General features: G+C 49.8%; 1 protein-coding gene across 4 annotated transcripts in view; it reads left to right on the forward strand.

Annotated features, from left to right (window-relative positions):
• Positions 1-9,077: 9,077 nt before the first annotated feature.
• The window catches only part of UBE2V1 (ubiquitin conjugating enzyme E2 V1), a 31,601-nt gene continuing 23,694 nt past the window's right edge, over positions 9,078-16,984 (forward strand). The window contains exons 1-2 of one of the 4 annotated variants that reach the window (XM_042930690.1): positions 9,107-9,170; positions 10,428-10,522. In XM_042930690.1, coding sequence (XP_042786624.1) covers positions 10,496-10,522 — 27 coding nt within the window. In that variant the 5' untranslated portion in view covers positions 9,107-9,170; positions 10,428-10,495. Of the gene's footprint in view, positions 9,171-9,442; positions 9,598-10,427; positions 10,523-16,984 lie in introns of those variants that run through there. The other 3 variants (XM_042930686.1, XM_042930691.1, XM_042930688.1) reach the window with 3 other exon arrangements.

Below are 16,984 nucleotides of genomic sequence, written 5' to 3' on the forward strand. Positions count from 1 at the left end.
GACACAGTGAATTAATGTTGCCATGTGCTCCAAACACGTTTGGAGGGGACCCATGATTGGGTGAGGATGGCCTTGCAGAAAGTCGTGATGATCGAGTAATGAAGGCTGAGCCCTATTAGTGAATTCCTTCAGCAAATGTTATTGGCCTGGTGTGTGCCAGGCTCTGACCTGGACACTGGGACACAGCACTGAACAAACAGACAAGGACTTACCCTGGTGGAGTTGACCTCCTGAGAGACAATAAACATAAATAAATGCGTATGTACATTCAGATGGTGATTTGTAAAGAAAATCAAACAATACTGAATCACATTGGAAAAGCAGGGTGGGGCTGCTTCGGCAGCATTGGTCAGGGAGGGTCTGAGGAAGTGACATCTGGCCTGAAACCTGTAGAAGATTGAGCCAACTAGGGGAAGAGGTGGCAGACTGGACAGAAAGTGCAAAGGCCCCGAGGCAGGAACAAGTTTGAGGTTTTTAGGAAACAGTGGGACTGGACTGGAGTGAACAAGGGGAAAGTGGAAGATAGGGTTGGAAAAATCAGGACTTGTTATATGGAGCCTCACAAGCTGAGGAAGTTGGGAGACACCGGACGTTTCAGATAAATATCTTGTTCAGTTACTCATTGAACAAGGAATTACAAGGCACCTCCCATGTGCTAGGCACTGAGACTCAGTAGTGAACATTACAATCAATATGTAGCCTGAGCTTCATAGTTTCTGCAATATTAGCAGAAAAAAAGATGTTAGGGACACAGAAATTGTAAAATAGTCTTCAGAGTGGTCACAGATAAAGCTTTTTTTTAATGTTTATTTATGAGAGAGAGAGAGCATGTGTAGGAGAGGGGCAGAGAGAGACAGAGACACAGAATCTGAAGCGGGCTCCAGGCTCCGAGCCGTCAGCACAGAGCCCAACGCGGGGCTCGAAACCCCGCTGTGAGATCATGACCTGAGCCGAAGTTGGACGCTTGACCAGCTGAGCCACCCAGGCGCCCCAGATAAAGCTTTGCCCTGAAAGTATGCCCACCACTAGACTTGATTTGTGACTGTCCGAGGGGATCCCAAAAGGAAGGGGAATTAGAGTTCAATTCATTAATGACAAAATAGCTTAAGTAAAAATAGCTAAAATCATTTTTATTAACTCCTATAATAACTGAAAAGTTGAGTTAATAACTGACTTAAGGTTTGGCAGGACCCAAGGCTTCACATGATTCACCAGACCTTGGTCAATCTACTTCCGTTTTTCTCTTGAGTTGAGACTTGAGATTGGACCAGCTCTGCAATCTCAGTGGAAAAGTTTCCCCGCCCAGTGGCCGCAGCAGAAGCCCAGGCCAGGCTCCCACTGGGACAGATTGTGTCTTGTGGTTGTTCGTGGTTCTGATTGGCCAGGTTTCAAACAGGTTCACCGGGAATTGCAGGGATGGGAACAACACTTCCCAAGCCACAGGATGAGAGGAGGGAGATGGTTCCCAAAAGAAAAGGGAAGGTGTCATCAAAGGAGGTCTACAGTGGATGGGGCAGCCAGCCAAACTCTGGAGGGGTCAGATAAGCAGCCTTGGGGCTGCAAGAGTTGGTTTCCTGTTCACAAGCCCCGGTGGGGAGACTGTCCAGGCCTACCAACCTGTGTTAATTACCCTGGCACAGCAAAAGTACAGCCGAAGTCCAGAGAGGTGCACTGGCTTGCCCAAGACGGCACAGGTGCCAAGGCAGAGCCAGGCCTCACACACAGACTTGTCTTGCTGCTCCTGAATCCCAGGGACTGGGAAAACGCCTTCAGAACCAGAAGGAGTGTCCGCTCTGATTGTGTTGGGTCATTTGTGAGATATGGGTGTTGCAAACAAGTACCTGTGAGGGCTGGGCAGGGGAAATGCTCATATCTGCTGAACACTTAACCACATGCCAGACTGCAGAGAGCTCCATACATCGGATCTGAGAGGTGAAGACACTTAGCCCCATTTGCAGATAAGGAAACTGAGGCCCTGGGGTCATGTAACAGGCCCACGGTCACATAGCTAGTAGGTGGCAGGACTGGAATCCGAGCCCTGATCTGACCCAGAGCCCTTGTGCTTTCACACCTGCCTGTAGCCCCAGTGGAGGGATGGAAGTGAGGAGGCAGGTGGCAAGTGAGAAATGCGTCGAGAAAATAGCAACAGAGCAGGATGAGAAAGAGCAGCTGACACAGAGGGCTGGGATGCCCTGGAGACATCAGGCCCAGAGAGCAGCTGCTGCTCACATCAGCCGCTTAAAGAGGAGCCAGAAATCCAGATTTGTAAAGATGTTGGCTCCATTTTTTAAACATACAGTAGACAAGGGCGCCAGGGTGGCTCAGCTGGTTAAGCCCTCAACCTCAGCTCAGGTCACGATCTCATGGCTGGTGAGTTCAAGCCCCACATCAGGCTCTGTACTGACATCTCAGAGCCTGGAGCCTGCTTCTGATTCTGTGTCTCCCTCTCCGTCTGCCCCTCGCCCACTTGCACTCTGTCTCTGTCTCTCTCAAAAATACATATTAAAAAAATATATACAGTAGGCAAAATAAAACAGGTGTATGGGCTGACTTCTGCCCTCAGCTTCCCAGCTGGTGCGGGATGGCCTGCCTTTAGGTGGATTTGTGCTGCTATCTGGTGGCGGAGTGGGGCAGGTAGCAACACAGGGCGAACGGATCCCCCTCTCTGCTGGCTGCTTCTTCCAGGGGATCTTCGAGGGGCACCTGTCCCCAACTTTACCCCGGCCCCCTTTTGATAAACCTAAAAAATTTCAAGCTACCCTTTAAACTATTTTTTAATAGGTAATGCATGCATAAGGTAAAGACTAAGAATCAAACAGAAGGATCTAGAGCAGGGGTCCACTGATGGCCACCCGTGAGCCAAAGCTGGCCCACTTGTTATTCTATGGCCCCAGGAGCATTTTTTTTAAGTGGCTGGGGGGCAAAAAAGAATATTTCCTAACACATCAAGTTCAAATTTCAGTGTGGCTGTAAAGTTTTACTGGCACGCAGCCACACCCATTCATTTGCACATTGCCTAATACAGCAGCAAAGTTGAGAGCCAAATGGCCCTCAAAACCTAAAATATTTACTTATGTGGCCCCTTACCAAAAAAAAAAAAAAAAAAAAATCTACCAACTCCTGGCCTAGAGTGAAGAGTAACGTGTTCCCACTCATGTTTTTCCAAGCCCTCAGTTTCCCTCCCCAGAAGCCATACTTCAACAAGTCCCTCGCAAATCCCTTGAACAGGCAGAGAGGCGTGCCCGGCCCCTGCTTTCACACGATCAGTAGAATATTATACACACAGTTCGGCACCTTACCTTTTTTCACTTAGCGTATTTGGGAGACAATGTTAGATCAATACTTCCTTCCTCTTTTTGACAGCTGTGTAGCATTCCAACTTCATATTGGACTTTCATGTTTTAACTCACCTTTTGTTGCACGTTGAGGTTGTTTCCAGTCTTGGGTAATACATGACTGCTGTTATGTGCAGGGGAGAACCTGAGTCTTTGCTCATCGGGGCCAGCAGACCCCTGAGGGGTTAATTCCTAGGAACCGAATGGTTGGGCCCCGGGTGTCTGTGTTACATTTGGATAGTTCAGGCCAAATTGCTTTCCAATTGCCCATCTAAACTCACAACTTTTGAGAGTGCCAGTTTCCCCACACCCTTGCCAACACAGTGTGTTATCAAGTGTTTTGTTCTTTGCCAATCTGATAGGTGGTTTTAATTTGCATTTCTCTTACTCTCTTTCATTGAATCCAAGAGATCATTGATTGTAAGATGCATCCTGATTCCACAGACGTGTGAATATAATAATGTGCATCTCAGAATCATTGAAATATAGTATGTTGAATGACCGCGGGTATCTTACCTCATTTCCTTACTCTGTACATGTCCTTTTCCTATTTTTCTTGGGAGGCAGGGCAGTAGTGGTTAAGAGCTTGGGGTTCAAATCCAAGCTCTGCCACTTACAAGCTTGTAACTTTGGCCAAGTTACTAAACCTCTCTGTGCCTGTTTCCTCATCTGTAAGAAGAGATAACAACGGTACCTACCTTATAAGGTAGCTGTGAAGCTTAGATGAATTAATATATGCAAAATACTATGTTCCTGGAACGTAGTAAATGCTGCATAAATGTTGGCGATGATTAACATCTTTTCTTTTGGACTGTTTATCTTTTTCTTTCCACAATGAGTTGCAAGGGCTCTTTATAATGTAGGGAAACTCACCCATTGGTCCTACCCACCCCACCACCCCAGACCTCTGGTTCTTGTTTATTTTTCCCTGACCACAAAAGTAACATGATACAAAATTCAGACATTACAGAAATGAACTGTATAAGAAGCAGCCAATGCAAACAACTCAGATGTCCATGGAGAGGAGTGAGTAGATAAATTGTAACATCCCCCATCCACCCACTCCCATCCCTTTTGGGTTTTACATACTTCAGCAACTTCATCAAATGTTAAATAAAACATTTTCATGTTATGCTTCAGACACACCCCAGAGGGACATCATTCCATGTATGTGCCATGAAATGTCATTAGCAAGTGTGTTTCCCACACCCACTCAATCTCAGACCCCCTCCCCAGGCATTCTACTCTCTGTCTTCTGGGTGCCCACGATCCTTCCTGTAACAATTTGTCAGCTTTACATTCTGTAGTTTGTATTATAAAAGCTGTAGCGGGAGGTTGGGGAGTTTTTTCTTAACTATAAATTGGAAATAGGATCATAAAATTATATAATGTTATCTATAAGCTGGCTACTCCAAGTGCGGTCTGAGCATCCCCTAGGGGCTTGTTAGAAATGCAGCATTTCAGCACAACCCCCACCCCCAAACACACATACAGAATCAGAATCTGCATTTTAACAAGACTCCTAGTGATTTGTGTGCACATTAGCGTTTTGAAAAGTATTGCTTGGGGGGGGGGGGGCACCTGGGTGGTGCAGTCAGTTAGGCATCTGACTTCGGCTCAGGTCGTGATCTCACAGTTTGTGTGTTTCTGTGTTGCCTGCTCAGAGCCTGGAGCCTGTTTGGGATCCTGTGTGTGTTCTCTCTCTCTGCTCCTCCCCTGCTTGTGCGCACTCTCTCTCTCAAAAATAAATAGACATTTAAAAAATATATTGTTCTAGGGGCGCCTGGGTGGCTCAGTCGGTTAAGTGGCCAACTTCGGCTCAGGTCATGGTCTCATGGTCCGTGAGTTCGAGCCCCGTGTCGGGCTCTGTGCTGACAGCTCAGAGCCTGGAGCCTGTTTCAGATTCTGTGTCTCCCTCTCTCTGACCCTCCCCTGTTCATGCTGTCTCTCCCTGTCTCAAAAATAAACAAAACGTTAAAAAAAATTAAAAAATAAAAAATATATTGTTCTAAAAAATAATATTGTAGGCTTCAGCAAGTATGCTGCATTTTTTACATTTTGAATATACTACTCATGCCTTTCACATCACACAGATTCCCAAACTGCCCAGATGTTTTCCCACCTTGTTGAGAATAGTGTTTGACCGAACACTGGGGAACAGGCCACATGTGTCTCTTCACTGGAGCACTGTGCAGCCTCCTGTACCTACCAGGTATGCTTTTGACTGTAAATAGCGAAAACCTACCTCTAAGAGCAGCTTCAGCAATAAAGACACTGATCTCACATCTTACGAAATCTTAAGAAACCTGTAGGTAGACAGCCCCGCGATTCCTTCAGCAGCCCAACCACATCATCCGAGGTCCTAGCTCTTGCCATCTTCCTGTGCCAGCACCTTCTTTCTCTGTACACCTGTAATGTACCACAGACTTTGTGGCCTCTTGATTGCCACAGCCCCAACCATCAAAAAAACCTCCTTTTATAGGAAGGAGGAAAAGGGACAAAAAGAAGCTTTCTCCTCAGTTATTCTTAAGGGAGGGAAACTTTGCAAACACGTCCCCTCCTCAACTCATTGGTGGGAAAGAACTAGGTGACCCGCGCACCCTGGGACCAATCACTGGCAAAAGGAAATGGCTGTGCCAGTGATTAGCTTGGATTCACACCTGGAACCGGACCTTCAGCCTCCTAAACAAAACCAGCTATGTGGGCACGGAAGGACATGGTGACTGAACGCAGTCAACGGTGTCCAACACACCCCCTCTCTGGCTCCCCGCCTCCAACCTTGCTGCCGCCCCATTCAATCTCCTCAAGGCCGCCAGGCTGCTACTGGTAAAAAATGCAACCCCGCCCACGCTTTCCCCCAAATCTCCCAAGCTCCCCGGAGGAAACGGCAGGTGCCCCAGGGTTCAGAGAACTGAATTCCAAACCTGATTTTATTCCTTCCTTGTTGTGGGATCCTGGGAAAGCATTCCTACGCTTCTGAGCCTCAGTTTCCTTATCTGACAAATAGAGATGATAAAAGCTTCTTTGCAAGGGTCATTGAGGATTAATAAGAAAAATAATAGCTAATACTTATACGGCACTCGCTCTGTGTCAAGGCCTTCTCTAAATTCTTTAGTTCCATTAAACATTTTAATCTTCCCAACAATCCGATAAACAGGACTCTTGTCCTGTAAACAGCTACCAGCTCCAGCGCAAGGCGGAGATGAGGCGCAGGCACCCGCCGAATCCGGCTCGGGGGACTGGCTGTGACTTCCGAGAGAGGGGATGGAGCTTCTCGGAGGGAGCTTCAGCGCCGAGGACCACAACTCCCGGCAGGCTCCGCGACGCCGCTGAACTACAATACCCAGCATGCCCCGGGCCGTCAGGTTTAACCTATTCCTCCTGCAAGGTGTTCCGCACCGGAATTTGCTCTACTGTGAATTTTGCTTGCCAGAAATTCCCCTAGAGAACCAAGGAATCTATGCGAGTAAACGTTTGGGAGCATCGTGGATAAATGGCTTGCGTTTTCATCCTCACTCCTTCACCTGTCAGCTCTGAGTCTGTTTTCTCATCTCTAAAATGGGGATGTCCCTAGAATTTGCCGCATCCAGTTGCTGAAAGGATTAAAAACTGGAAATGACGGCTTGGTAAATATCAGCTAGCGTCCCCTCCTCCCTCTGTGCTAAAGAGTTTTATCAAAGCATTTCATCTCTACAGCAACCCTATGAGGTTGATACTATCAACCCCGCCCCCCCTTTTCAGAAGGGTGAACTGATGCCAAAAGAGATTCAAGTCTCTTGCCTAAAGTCACAAAGCAAAGGGAGTGGTGAAGGAAGACAGAAACCCAGAAAATTTCACTCCGGAGGTGAGTCCACTTTAGGAGCCCAAATGCTTCCCACTTGCTACTGAGGCTTTCCAATGACCCAGAGTCCAAGGCAAATATTTTCTGTGCTCTTCAAGATAAACTTGAATCACGTGATAAACGGGACACTCTCAAGGTGATTACCTGTTGCCAGTGCTGGGAAGGAGACGCACGTGGCACTTTGAGACTCAATTATAGCTGAATCCGACCAGGTTGGAGAAATCAAGGAAAGTTTCCCTGAGGGGGTGATGCTGGATCTGAGAACTGAAGAGCGGGAGAGCGCAGGCAAAAGCCCTAAGGGTAGAGGGCACGTGTTGCAGAGGGCTTGAAAAAGGCCAGTGTTGCTGGAGAGGTACCGGCAAGTCTCAGAGGTACAGGCTGTGTTAAGGAGGGGGGAAAGAGGCACCCAGGGTGCAAATTTTAGGGAAGTATTCACTTGCAGGATAGTGCAGGGGCAGAACTGAGACCGAAGACTAAAAGTCTCCTTAAATGAGGCTTAAGTGAAAGCTCTAGACATCTCACAGGTGTCTTACTGATCCCGCCCTAGGCCTTTGGTTAGGGTGGCCATCCATCGTGGTTTGCCCAGAAGAGTCCTGTTGTCCTGGCACGATTATCCCGGGCCTTCTTTGAATCCGACGCTCCTCTTAGTCGGAGGAGCATTCTATGGTCACGTGACTTGTAGAGCCTATCTTATCACAAGGAAATGGGGAGCCACTGAAAGATTTAACTGATGGGTGTTTTGAGCAAATTCTGCCTGCCACACAGAGACTGGACCATGGGGGCAAGAATAAAGGGTGCTGAGGTCACCCAAGGGGGAGACAAGGACAGCCTACCCTAAGTAAGAGAAATAAATGGAGCCGAGAAATGCTTAGGAGGCACTGCTGTCAGAACCAGGTGATGCAATGGATGTGCTGGATGAGAGCTTCCCATTTCCTTGTTCCCTGTACTGAAAGTCCCCGTCCTTCCTCTGCCAGGGTTAGCTGTGTTACCTTGAGGCAGTCCCTTTACCTCGCAGCTTGTTTGTACATCCGTTTCAGGGCTTCTAAGACTATTTACAATAAAGGAGCAGTCCCTTCTTGGATTTAATATATATTTGCAAACATGTGTCTGTAGGACCTTTGCACATGCTGCTCCCTCTACCTCCTAATCATTCAGTTTCAGTTTCAATGTGACCACTTTAGGAGGCCCCTGCTGCCTCGTCCCTGCTTTACTCTCCATCCTATCATAGTTATATATTCTTTCCTATTTCTTTGTTAACTGGATATCTCCGATTAAAATGTAAGCCCGTAAGAGCAGACTTCAGGGATATGTATCAGTTCCCACAACCTAGCACAGCGCCTAGCACATAGTTGTTCTTAGTAAATACTTCTTTGGATGAATAAATGGATTGATAAGTGAATGAATGAATGAGTGAATGCTTTCTCTGACAACTTAATGCCCCCAAACATTCTCTGGCCAGGGAGCATGGATCCTGGAAGCAAGACATTTCTGGCCTGGGTTCAAATTCAGACTTAGTCACTTAACTGCTAAATTGTGATAAATCGCTTAACCCTCCTCAGCTTCATTTTTCACATTAATCCCGACCTGGTAGAAATATTGTGAGGCTCCAGCTAGATAGGAAAACGCTCGCAGCGAAATAGATAACTTTTTTTAAGCTTTCTTTTCTTCTGTATCTTTCATAATCGAGTCCTCCCAAGTCCGATCACCCCCGCCCTTCTCACCAAGCACCTCAATAACTCCCTCGCACCCGAGCCTGGAGGGACATGCAGGTTGCTGGGCCCTCCCGCACACAAATCGTGTTTCCTCCCTCTGAAAAGGCAGGGAAAAAAACCTTCCCGGCAACGGGTCGCGCGGTCGGCGTAGCGGGCGTCAGCGGTGTCGTCTGCGCAGGCGCGGACGCCTGCGCAGAAGGGCCCGGGGAAACGGGTGGGGGGTGAAGAAGGGGCCGGCCTTCGAGCGACAGCGACGCAAGATGGCAGCCACCACGGGCTCGGGTGAGCTGGGGCGCCGGACCCGGCCTGCCGAGGGGGCGCGGGCTTGGGCCAGGGACTGGGGACCCGCAAAGGCCCTAGCAGCGGGACCAGGGCCTCTGCGCTGCCTCTGTCCGCTGGGCTCCGCGGCGGCGACCCTGGCGGCCAGAGTGGGGAGGAGGAGCAGGCGGTGGCCGGAAGCACGGGCGGGGGCCTGAGGGGCCTGTGGGCGGCGCGGCGGGGCTCACAGGCTTCCCCGGGCGGCGTGAGGGCCCTGTTGGGAGGAAGGACCCGGCCCCAAGGCAAAGCTGAGCGGCCGGAGCTATCGAGGGGCGAGCCCAGAGGCGCTCCTGAGGAGACGAGGCTGGCGGCTCTGGGGGAGATCCAGGGGTCCCCTAGAGGATAAGGAAGCGCCCCTAAATGGATGAGAGTCCTTTACCGGGTGATGGAGGTCCGAGTGAGGGGGTGGCCATCCTTGGGATGTCCGTTTGGCGGGGACTTCAGAGAACCCCTTAGGACGGATGGAAGGAGAAAGCGATCTCAAGGGGGTGACCGAGGATCCTCCATTGGTTAAGGGGACGGCTCCAGCGTTAGTTTGGGGGATGGGGTTAGCCGAGGAAATCTCTATGTCGCTTGGAAAGGGGGCGTCTTGGCGTGGCTGGTTTTGGCGGAGCGGGGGGATTAAGGGCATCAGGACTGGCGAAGTGAGAAGGGAAAACGATCTCTCAGATTCCAAAGGGGAACGACCCCATCGTTATCGGGCTTTTCTTTGAGGAGACATGTTAGGTTTTAGGAGCCAAGCTCTGAGTGGGGCAGCGGTGGAAACTTTCGACACTGGGTGAATTGGACGCCCTGGGGGTACCTGTTCGGTGCGGGAGGTCCACCGAGGGAAGCCACATGCGATGGTTTGGAGTGGGGGAAAGTTCAGAGATGTTTCTCTCCGAAAAGAAAAATCTCCTCTCTTGGGTGAGGGAAGCATGCCCTAGCAGTGCCTGTTTTACGGAGACGGTCACTCCGTTCCACTCCTTTGGGCGTTGGGAAAAGATAAGTGGGTTCCGCTCAGCAGTTCCCTGTTGAGTGGATGGGTATGGGGAGAGGGACAAGCGAAATGAGAAGTCTGGGTGACCGGGGCAGGCAAGCTGAGCAAATCCCCATCTCCAGGATGCAGCAGAGGGAATAAGGGGGCTGTACTTTGGAGGAGGGTGGGTGCTCCCAGTCTCGTGTAGGTAGAGGGAAGCAGCATTTCTTTTGAGACCGGATTCGCTGTTCTACACTCTTTAGATGGGCCAGAGGATCAGATCATGAAGAGTCCGTTTCCGAGTTAACGTTCCGCAAATGGGCATCAGGGGATGGACTCAGATGGCCTTCTTGAGGAGGTAGGGTGAGGATTAGCTGGGGGAGGTCCCCCAGAGACGCTGATAAGGTAAGAGAGAATCCAGAAGTGCAGGACTTGGGGGAAGACTCAGTGTCCCCCTTATGGAGAGGCAGCTGTACCTGTCGGCCAAGGAGGTCCTCTCAAGTGCGGGGACGACGGGTGACCTCTGATGAAGCAGGCAGGGCCGCCAGCCCGGCTACTGAAATCCTCTGGCTAGCTAAGGCCACAGCATCAGCACTGTCAGGGGAGGTGACCTAAAGGGAAGGGGGCGACGGGAGTCCCGTCTTTCCGGGGCGACGCGCCTCCAGTGTCCCAGGGAGCCATCCTTGTCTGTTGCAGTGGCCGTGGAGGGGACCGAAGTGACCTGTCACAAGCTGCCTTTTAAACTTAAAGCAGTGGGGTCCTTTTAAGCAGTGGGGTCCTCCGGGGGGGAGGGAGGAGACCACACATCCTTTTCCTGGAGTTTGGTTTCAGCTGGAATAGTGCTGAGTCAACTCGTCTTGCACGATCCTGCCACAGAAGAGAGAGGCTGAGTCAGGCCAGCCTGCTGTGGGAAACTGCGCACCAGAATAGCACCCCTGTCAGGTTGCTAGGAAGTGGGGGGCCCCGCGTGCCCGTGGCAGCCAGCGTTATGGTTGCCTTGCAGCTCGGCCCTGTGTGCAGGCACTTGAGATTGGCCACCTACAGTCCGGCTTAGCAGCTACTTGAGTCTAACTTCTTGAGGCCCTGCCAGTGGATGATCGCTTCACGAATGCTACCGCAGTCACATCAGACCTCGTCGGCTGCTGTCCTCATGTCAAGAGCACTTGGCATGGTTTGGGTGACAAGGAGCAGGCTCCCAGGTGCTCCAACACGGGCTTCCCGAAAGTCCTCTGTCTGTTTATTCAACAGATGTTTATCGAGGGCCTGTTGTGTCCCCTTGTGAGCGGTGGGTGAGAGGCACACAGCCCCTGGCCTTCAGGGGCTTCCACTCTAGTCGGGAAGAAAGCCGCCAAAGGAGTAAATAATGATTAAGGCAGTTTCAGATAGCAGCTGGCGCTACGAAGGAAACTGTGCGACGTGATAAAGAGCAGGTGGGGAGGTGATCTGGGAAGATGGCATTTGAACGGGTAGAAGGGATGGCAGGAGCCAGCCCGACGGTGTGCATCGTAGGCGGGGGAGGCGGGGACAGTGAGCGCAAAGGCCTCGTGGCAGGACCAAGCTCAGTGTCCTGAAAGAACAGCTTAAAGGCCTTCCTGTGCAAGAGAGGCTTGCTAAGGAGATGAGTTGAAGAGCTCTAGCTTTGGATTTTATTAAGTGTGAAGGAAAGCCATCGAGTGAGCGAGTGGTGTGCATTAGGCCCTCAGTAACTCTTTGCTGAATGAATGAATGAACGAACGAGTCTTAAAAGGAGGGGAACGACACAATCTGGTCTGTGCAGTGAAGGAGTGCAGAGTGCCGAGGGTAGAGGCAGAAGGGCCTTAGTTGGGTTAAACCAAACGAATGTTCAGGCTTCTGCTCTCTAACCCTGACAAGTCACTCAGGTTGGTCAGGGGCCCCGAGGCCTTCCTTAGGTTTAGAACCAGCCACCTGATGAACCTGTGCCCTCGTTGCCAGGAAACAGCTGGGAAGCCTGTGAGTTCCTGTAAAGGGCTGCCCTTCGTTTTCTTTTGGTCCAGCACCTTGGCATCTCCCTTGGTTCTGCGCTGCGTGAGTTCTGCACAGACCCTAGAGGGTGATACTGTGAAAAGCCCCCGAGACTCCTTCAGGATGCCCGTGCTGTGGCGGGTGACTGCCTCCGCCGTGGCCAGGATTGCGGGGCCTCAGGCCCTTGGCTGCCAGGCCCTTCGTCTCACCCAGCATCCCACGGGCTTCCCTGACAGTTGCCCAGCAAACCTGAGTGCTCCAAGAGTAACTCCTGATGGGGTGTGATTTTAAGTTTGCATTCGCTGGAGTGGCCTCCTCTACACATTCAGCGTATGTGCAGACTTGACCGTGTGGGCAGTGGGGGCTCAGGAGCCCTCCGTTCCATTCAGGGGTGTTCCCAGAGAGCTGGAGGTGGGAGATGAGAGCCTGTAGTCCGGGAAGTTGGGCTTGGTCCCTTGTGTCTCGCTGTGTGAACGTCTTGTGCCGCTTGTGGCCGCCTGCCTCTTGTACAGCGTGGGCCCCGCGTTCGGGAGAACCGCTCACCTGCCTCGCGCTCCGCTGGTGGGGGGGAAGCGCTGTGTTGGGCCAGTACGACCTGTTGCTCTCTTCAGGGATTCCCAAGGTTCATTGTGACGATTGTGATGTTCCCCTTCGTGGGAACTTTCGAACCGTGCTTTTCACTCCACCACACGCTCTCTCCTGCCCCTTCCCTCTCACCTGAACTGTAGCTACAGTACTTTGATGAAGGTGGAATACAAAAGGTGAAGTCGGGAATCCTCTGTTTAATTCCGAAAGGCCCCAGTTGAAGGACAGAGCAGTGTCTTTGGTGGAGTAAACGTTTAACACTAAGATACTTCAGAGTTTTCCGGGTAATTTGACTTCCCTGTTATGTCATCTCATGCAATGCTCCACAGCCTAATGGGCTAAGCAGGGAAAGCACTGTCCCCACGTCATTGCTGGGGGAGATGGGTGGCTGAGCGGTGGCACTGAGACCAGAGCCCCGGGGTTTTGCTCCACCGCCCTCCCCAACCCTCTCCAGTACCTTAGCAAAGAAACGGAAAGGCGTGGAGTTGGGCGTATGCCCTTCCTCGGTCTTGGGGTGTTTCATTGATCTTGGTAAGAGGAAGGGCTTTAAGGAGGAGGATCTGCCAGCTGTAGTAGCAGGGTCCCTGGCCACTGTTTGTCCCCTTCTGGGTAACGTGCTGTCCTGTGAGCGTGGAGTCCACTTTTAAGGACGTTCTTTCTTGTGCCTTATACTCAGTACCTCATACTCACTGGGCTTGGGGCCCCTCGTGTCACGTATGAAGCAGGACTTTGTCTTCCATCACGTGCAGGCCCTTCAGACTTCTTTTGAAAGAGCACTTCTGGGGCTGACTGTGTGCTAGACGCGGGTTTCAGTTCAGTCAAATTAAATGATCTCAGTCCTCCCGGCGGAAATTTGAGACCCGTGTCTGTCCTGAAGGTGAGAAAATCGGCCCAGAGAGGGGAAGGGACTTGCCTGGGGCGCAGAGCCAGTGATGCGTAGAGCTAGGGTGCAGGGCCTGGGGCAGTTCTGCTCCAGGGCGCGTGCTCTCGGCCACATTCTCATTCTTCCAGCCCCCTTTGCCTCCTCTCCAGCCAGGCGTCTCACATTCCTTCAGCCCCTCACAGGTCTGTTGACATTTCCGACTCAGCCCAGTGTCTTTCACGGGTGGGTAGTCGCGGCCCTCAGGTAGGATTCTTTCCTCACCCTTCCACCCACCCATCAAAGTCCAGGAGGTATAACCCAACAAGAGATGCCCGATCCTCCTCTCCATCTCTACTGTTGCCGTTCTTGCCCAACCAGAACCATCTGTCTCTCCCCTGGAAGACTGCAGAAGCCAGCTTCCGGTCTTGCCCTTTTCCAGTCCATTCTCCAGAGGAGGCGCGTGAACTCTTGCAGACCAAAAGCGGAAACCGCCACTCCCCTGCAGAAAGCCCTCAGAATCAAATCACCCTGCGCTTAGAATCACGTCATTCTCTTTTCCGAGGCGCAGACGGCCCTCTGTGATCTGGGTCTGGCCCACCCCCTGACCTCATGCGGTATCACGCACACCTCTGCTCTTGGTCCGACCCCTTTGGGAATGCTCTGCCCCCACATCTTCACGTGATTGGCTGCCTCTTGTTCTTCAGGTCTCCTCTCTCCAGAAAGGCCATCCCTAACGACCCCCATTCAGTGTAGTCTTTTGAGTCATTATCACATGTCTCCTCTGTCCTTCTAAAGCACTCACCTTGGGGCACCTGGGTGGCTCAGTGGGTGAAACATCCGACTTCGACTTAGGTCATGATCTTGTGGTTCGTGATTTCAAGCCTCACGTCGGGCTCTGTGCCGACAGCTCAGGGCCTGGAGCCTGCTTCGGATTCTGTGTCGCCCTCTCTGCCCCTCCCCTGCTCGTGCTCCCATGTCCTCGGCACCCAGCATAGTCCCTTTCCCTAACATAGTAGGTGCTTGGTAAATACTTGTTGACTGTTGCAGTGAATTAATCAAAGGTCTCACCTTGATGTGGCCAATATGTAAATTTGACAGATTTTGGAGGAACAGTGTGTCTGGTAAGACAGAAGCAAAAGTGACTGACTCTTCAGCTTTTCAAAAAGAAAAGCCCTTGTCCTGATTAGTTGCTATTTCTAAAGGGACTTTAGCATAGGCTTAACTCTGTCCTCTCCTTCCCTAACTGTCCCGACACACTTCCCACATCTTATTCTTTGTCTCCACCCCTGTCAGAAAATCTGGTCCTTGTCCCTGGCCACCCTAGTGTCAGAGAAACACAAGGTCTCGTAATTTGTCACCAGCTGTCGGTTGTCCCATTGTGTGGACTGTAAAGATAGATCGCCACTGTTTCTTCCCCTGGATTGGCAGTTCTTAAACTAGTGTGCATCCGCATCACCAGGATGGCTTGTTCAGTTGCTGGGCTCCACCCTTAGAGTCCCAGATCCAGGAGTTCTGTAGTGTGTTGTAGTGTTCTGGGACGGGGCCTGCGAATTTACATTTCTAGTGGGTTTCCAGATGATGTATAGGCTGCAGGGCTGGGGACCATACTCGGAGGACCATTGCTGTAGAGGAGAGAAAACACCTCCTCTGGGCAGGCACTAACTAGGGAGCCAAACTGCACTGGCCAGTTGCTCAGGAATAAAAGTTACCCGCTGCCAACTTTCTGTCTACTTTTCAGGAACATTGAAGCTGGTGCATCACCTTCCAGGCCTCCTTATTTTCCAAGACAGAAGCAGCACCAGACTCCTAGCTCAGTTCACTATCTTCTTAAAATAGGCAACCAAACCAGTTTTAACTGGCAACTTTCAGGAGAAACCTGTGAGGCTTGGTCAGGCCAGGGTTTTCCAAGATTGCATGTTGTATAATAGCAGCTGCTTGGTGGCCGTGATTTTCCCAAAAGATGTTTTAAAGGGCTTCAAATCCATTTCGTACCACAAATATTTTAATAGGTGGCTGTGTTTCATATTACTGCATTAAATGTTTTACTATGACATGGTATAAAACCCTATCAAATATTCATGCTTTTTCAACCTGGTTGTCATATTTTCTTTGTAATATCCTGCAGCTGCTGACTTTTCAGTTTATATTTAGCTGGGAGAATAACTGGCTGACTTTCGATACTGACACAGATCCAGGAAAAATCCTTCTGGAAAGAATTCTGAAGTAACAGGAACAAATATTTTCTTTTTAAAAATCTTGGATTACTGTGGCATTTTAGCACCTTGGTGAAGTTATCTTAACATCTTCATGTTAACTTTTTCATAGTTTATTAAGATTAGTTAAGAGTTCATTTTTACATCCTCTGTATTGCCCCTTGAAGCTGTTTCTCCAGCTGTCTTTTGGTGTCAGATTCACACAGATATTAGGAATCTTAAGATTTAGGTTGATTCCGTAGATTCAAAAGCCATGGCAATTAAACATATATTAGAGCATTCTTAAGTTTTTCTGATCTGTTATGCTTCAGTTCTTTGGCATGTGTGGATTTAATTTTTAAATATATTCACTGAAGAAGCACCTGGGTGGCTCAGTCAGTTAAGTGTCCATTGTTGGTTTTGGCTCAGGTGATGATCTCACAGTTCATGAGTTCAAGCCCTGCATCGGGCTTTGAGCTGACAGCACAGAGCCTGCTTGGGATCCTCTGTCTTCCTCTTTCTGGGCCCCTTCCCTGTTCATGCTGTCTCTCAAACATAAATAAACATTTAAATATATTCAGTGAAATCCTATGTTAAAATTAGTGTATCACAATTTTAAGCTTATACTCTCCATTTGGGATGGGATGAAGTCCTAACTTATGACTGGTGCACTCACAAGGTCTGTAGGGTCCATCCATCCATCCATTTATTTATTTATTTATTTAATATTTTATTTTTAAATAATCTCTACCCAACATGGGGCTCAAACTCACAGCCCCAGGATCGAGAGTCACATGGTTTACCTACTGAGCCAGTCAGGCACCCCTGAACTCCACCAATATTTGGATTTATATCCCTGGATGGGCCCTGAAGTTCTAGCACTAGGGCATAGTCAGGCCATTTGGAGTTGAGTGTGCTTGCTTTGTAGAAAATACTGGTGTAATAACTTCATACACAGTTTCTATGGTTTAGAATATCAGTAACATGCTTTCATATATGTTTTCTGAAACAAAGTTCATTTTGTAGTGAAGAATCCTTTGACTTGTGTGGTTTGGGTAAAAAACCAGTTTTCCTTCATTTAAAAAAATGTAGGTTTCCCTGAAAGTATCTATTATACTTGATTTAAAAAAGCTAGTTATCAATTTTTAATGATCTCAAAGACGTTAGGTATCTCCGTTACATGGTAGCAGTGTTCAGT

The sequence above is a fragment of the Panthera leo genome, chromosome A3 (genome assembly GCF_018350215.1).
Source record: "Panthera leo isolate Ple1 chromosome A3, P.leo_Ple1_pat1.1, whole genome shotgun sequence".
Taxonomy (NCBI): Eukaryota; Metazoa; Chordata; class Mammalia; order Carnivora; family Felidae; genus Panthera; species Panthera leo.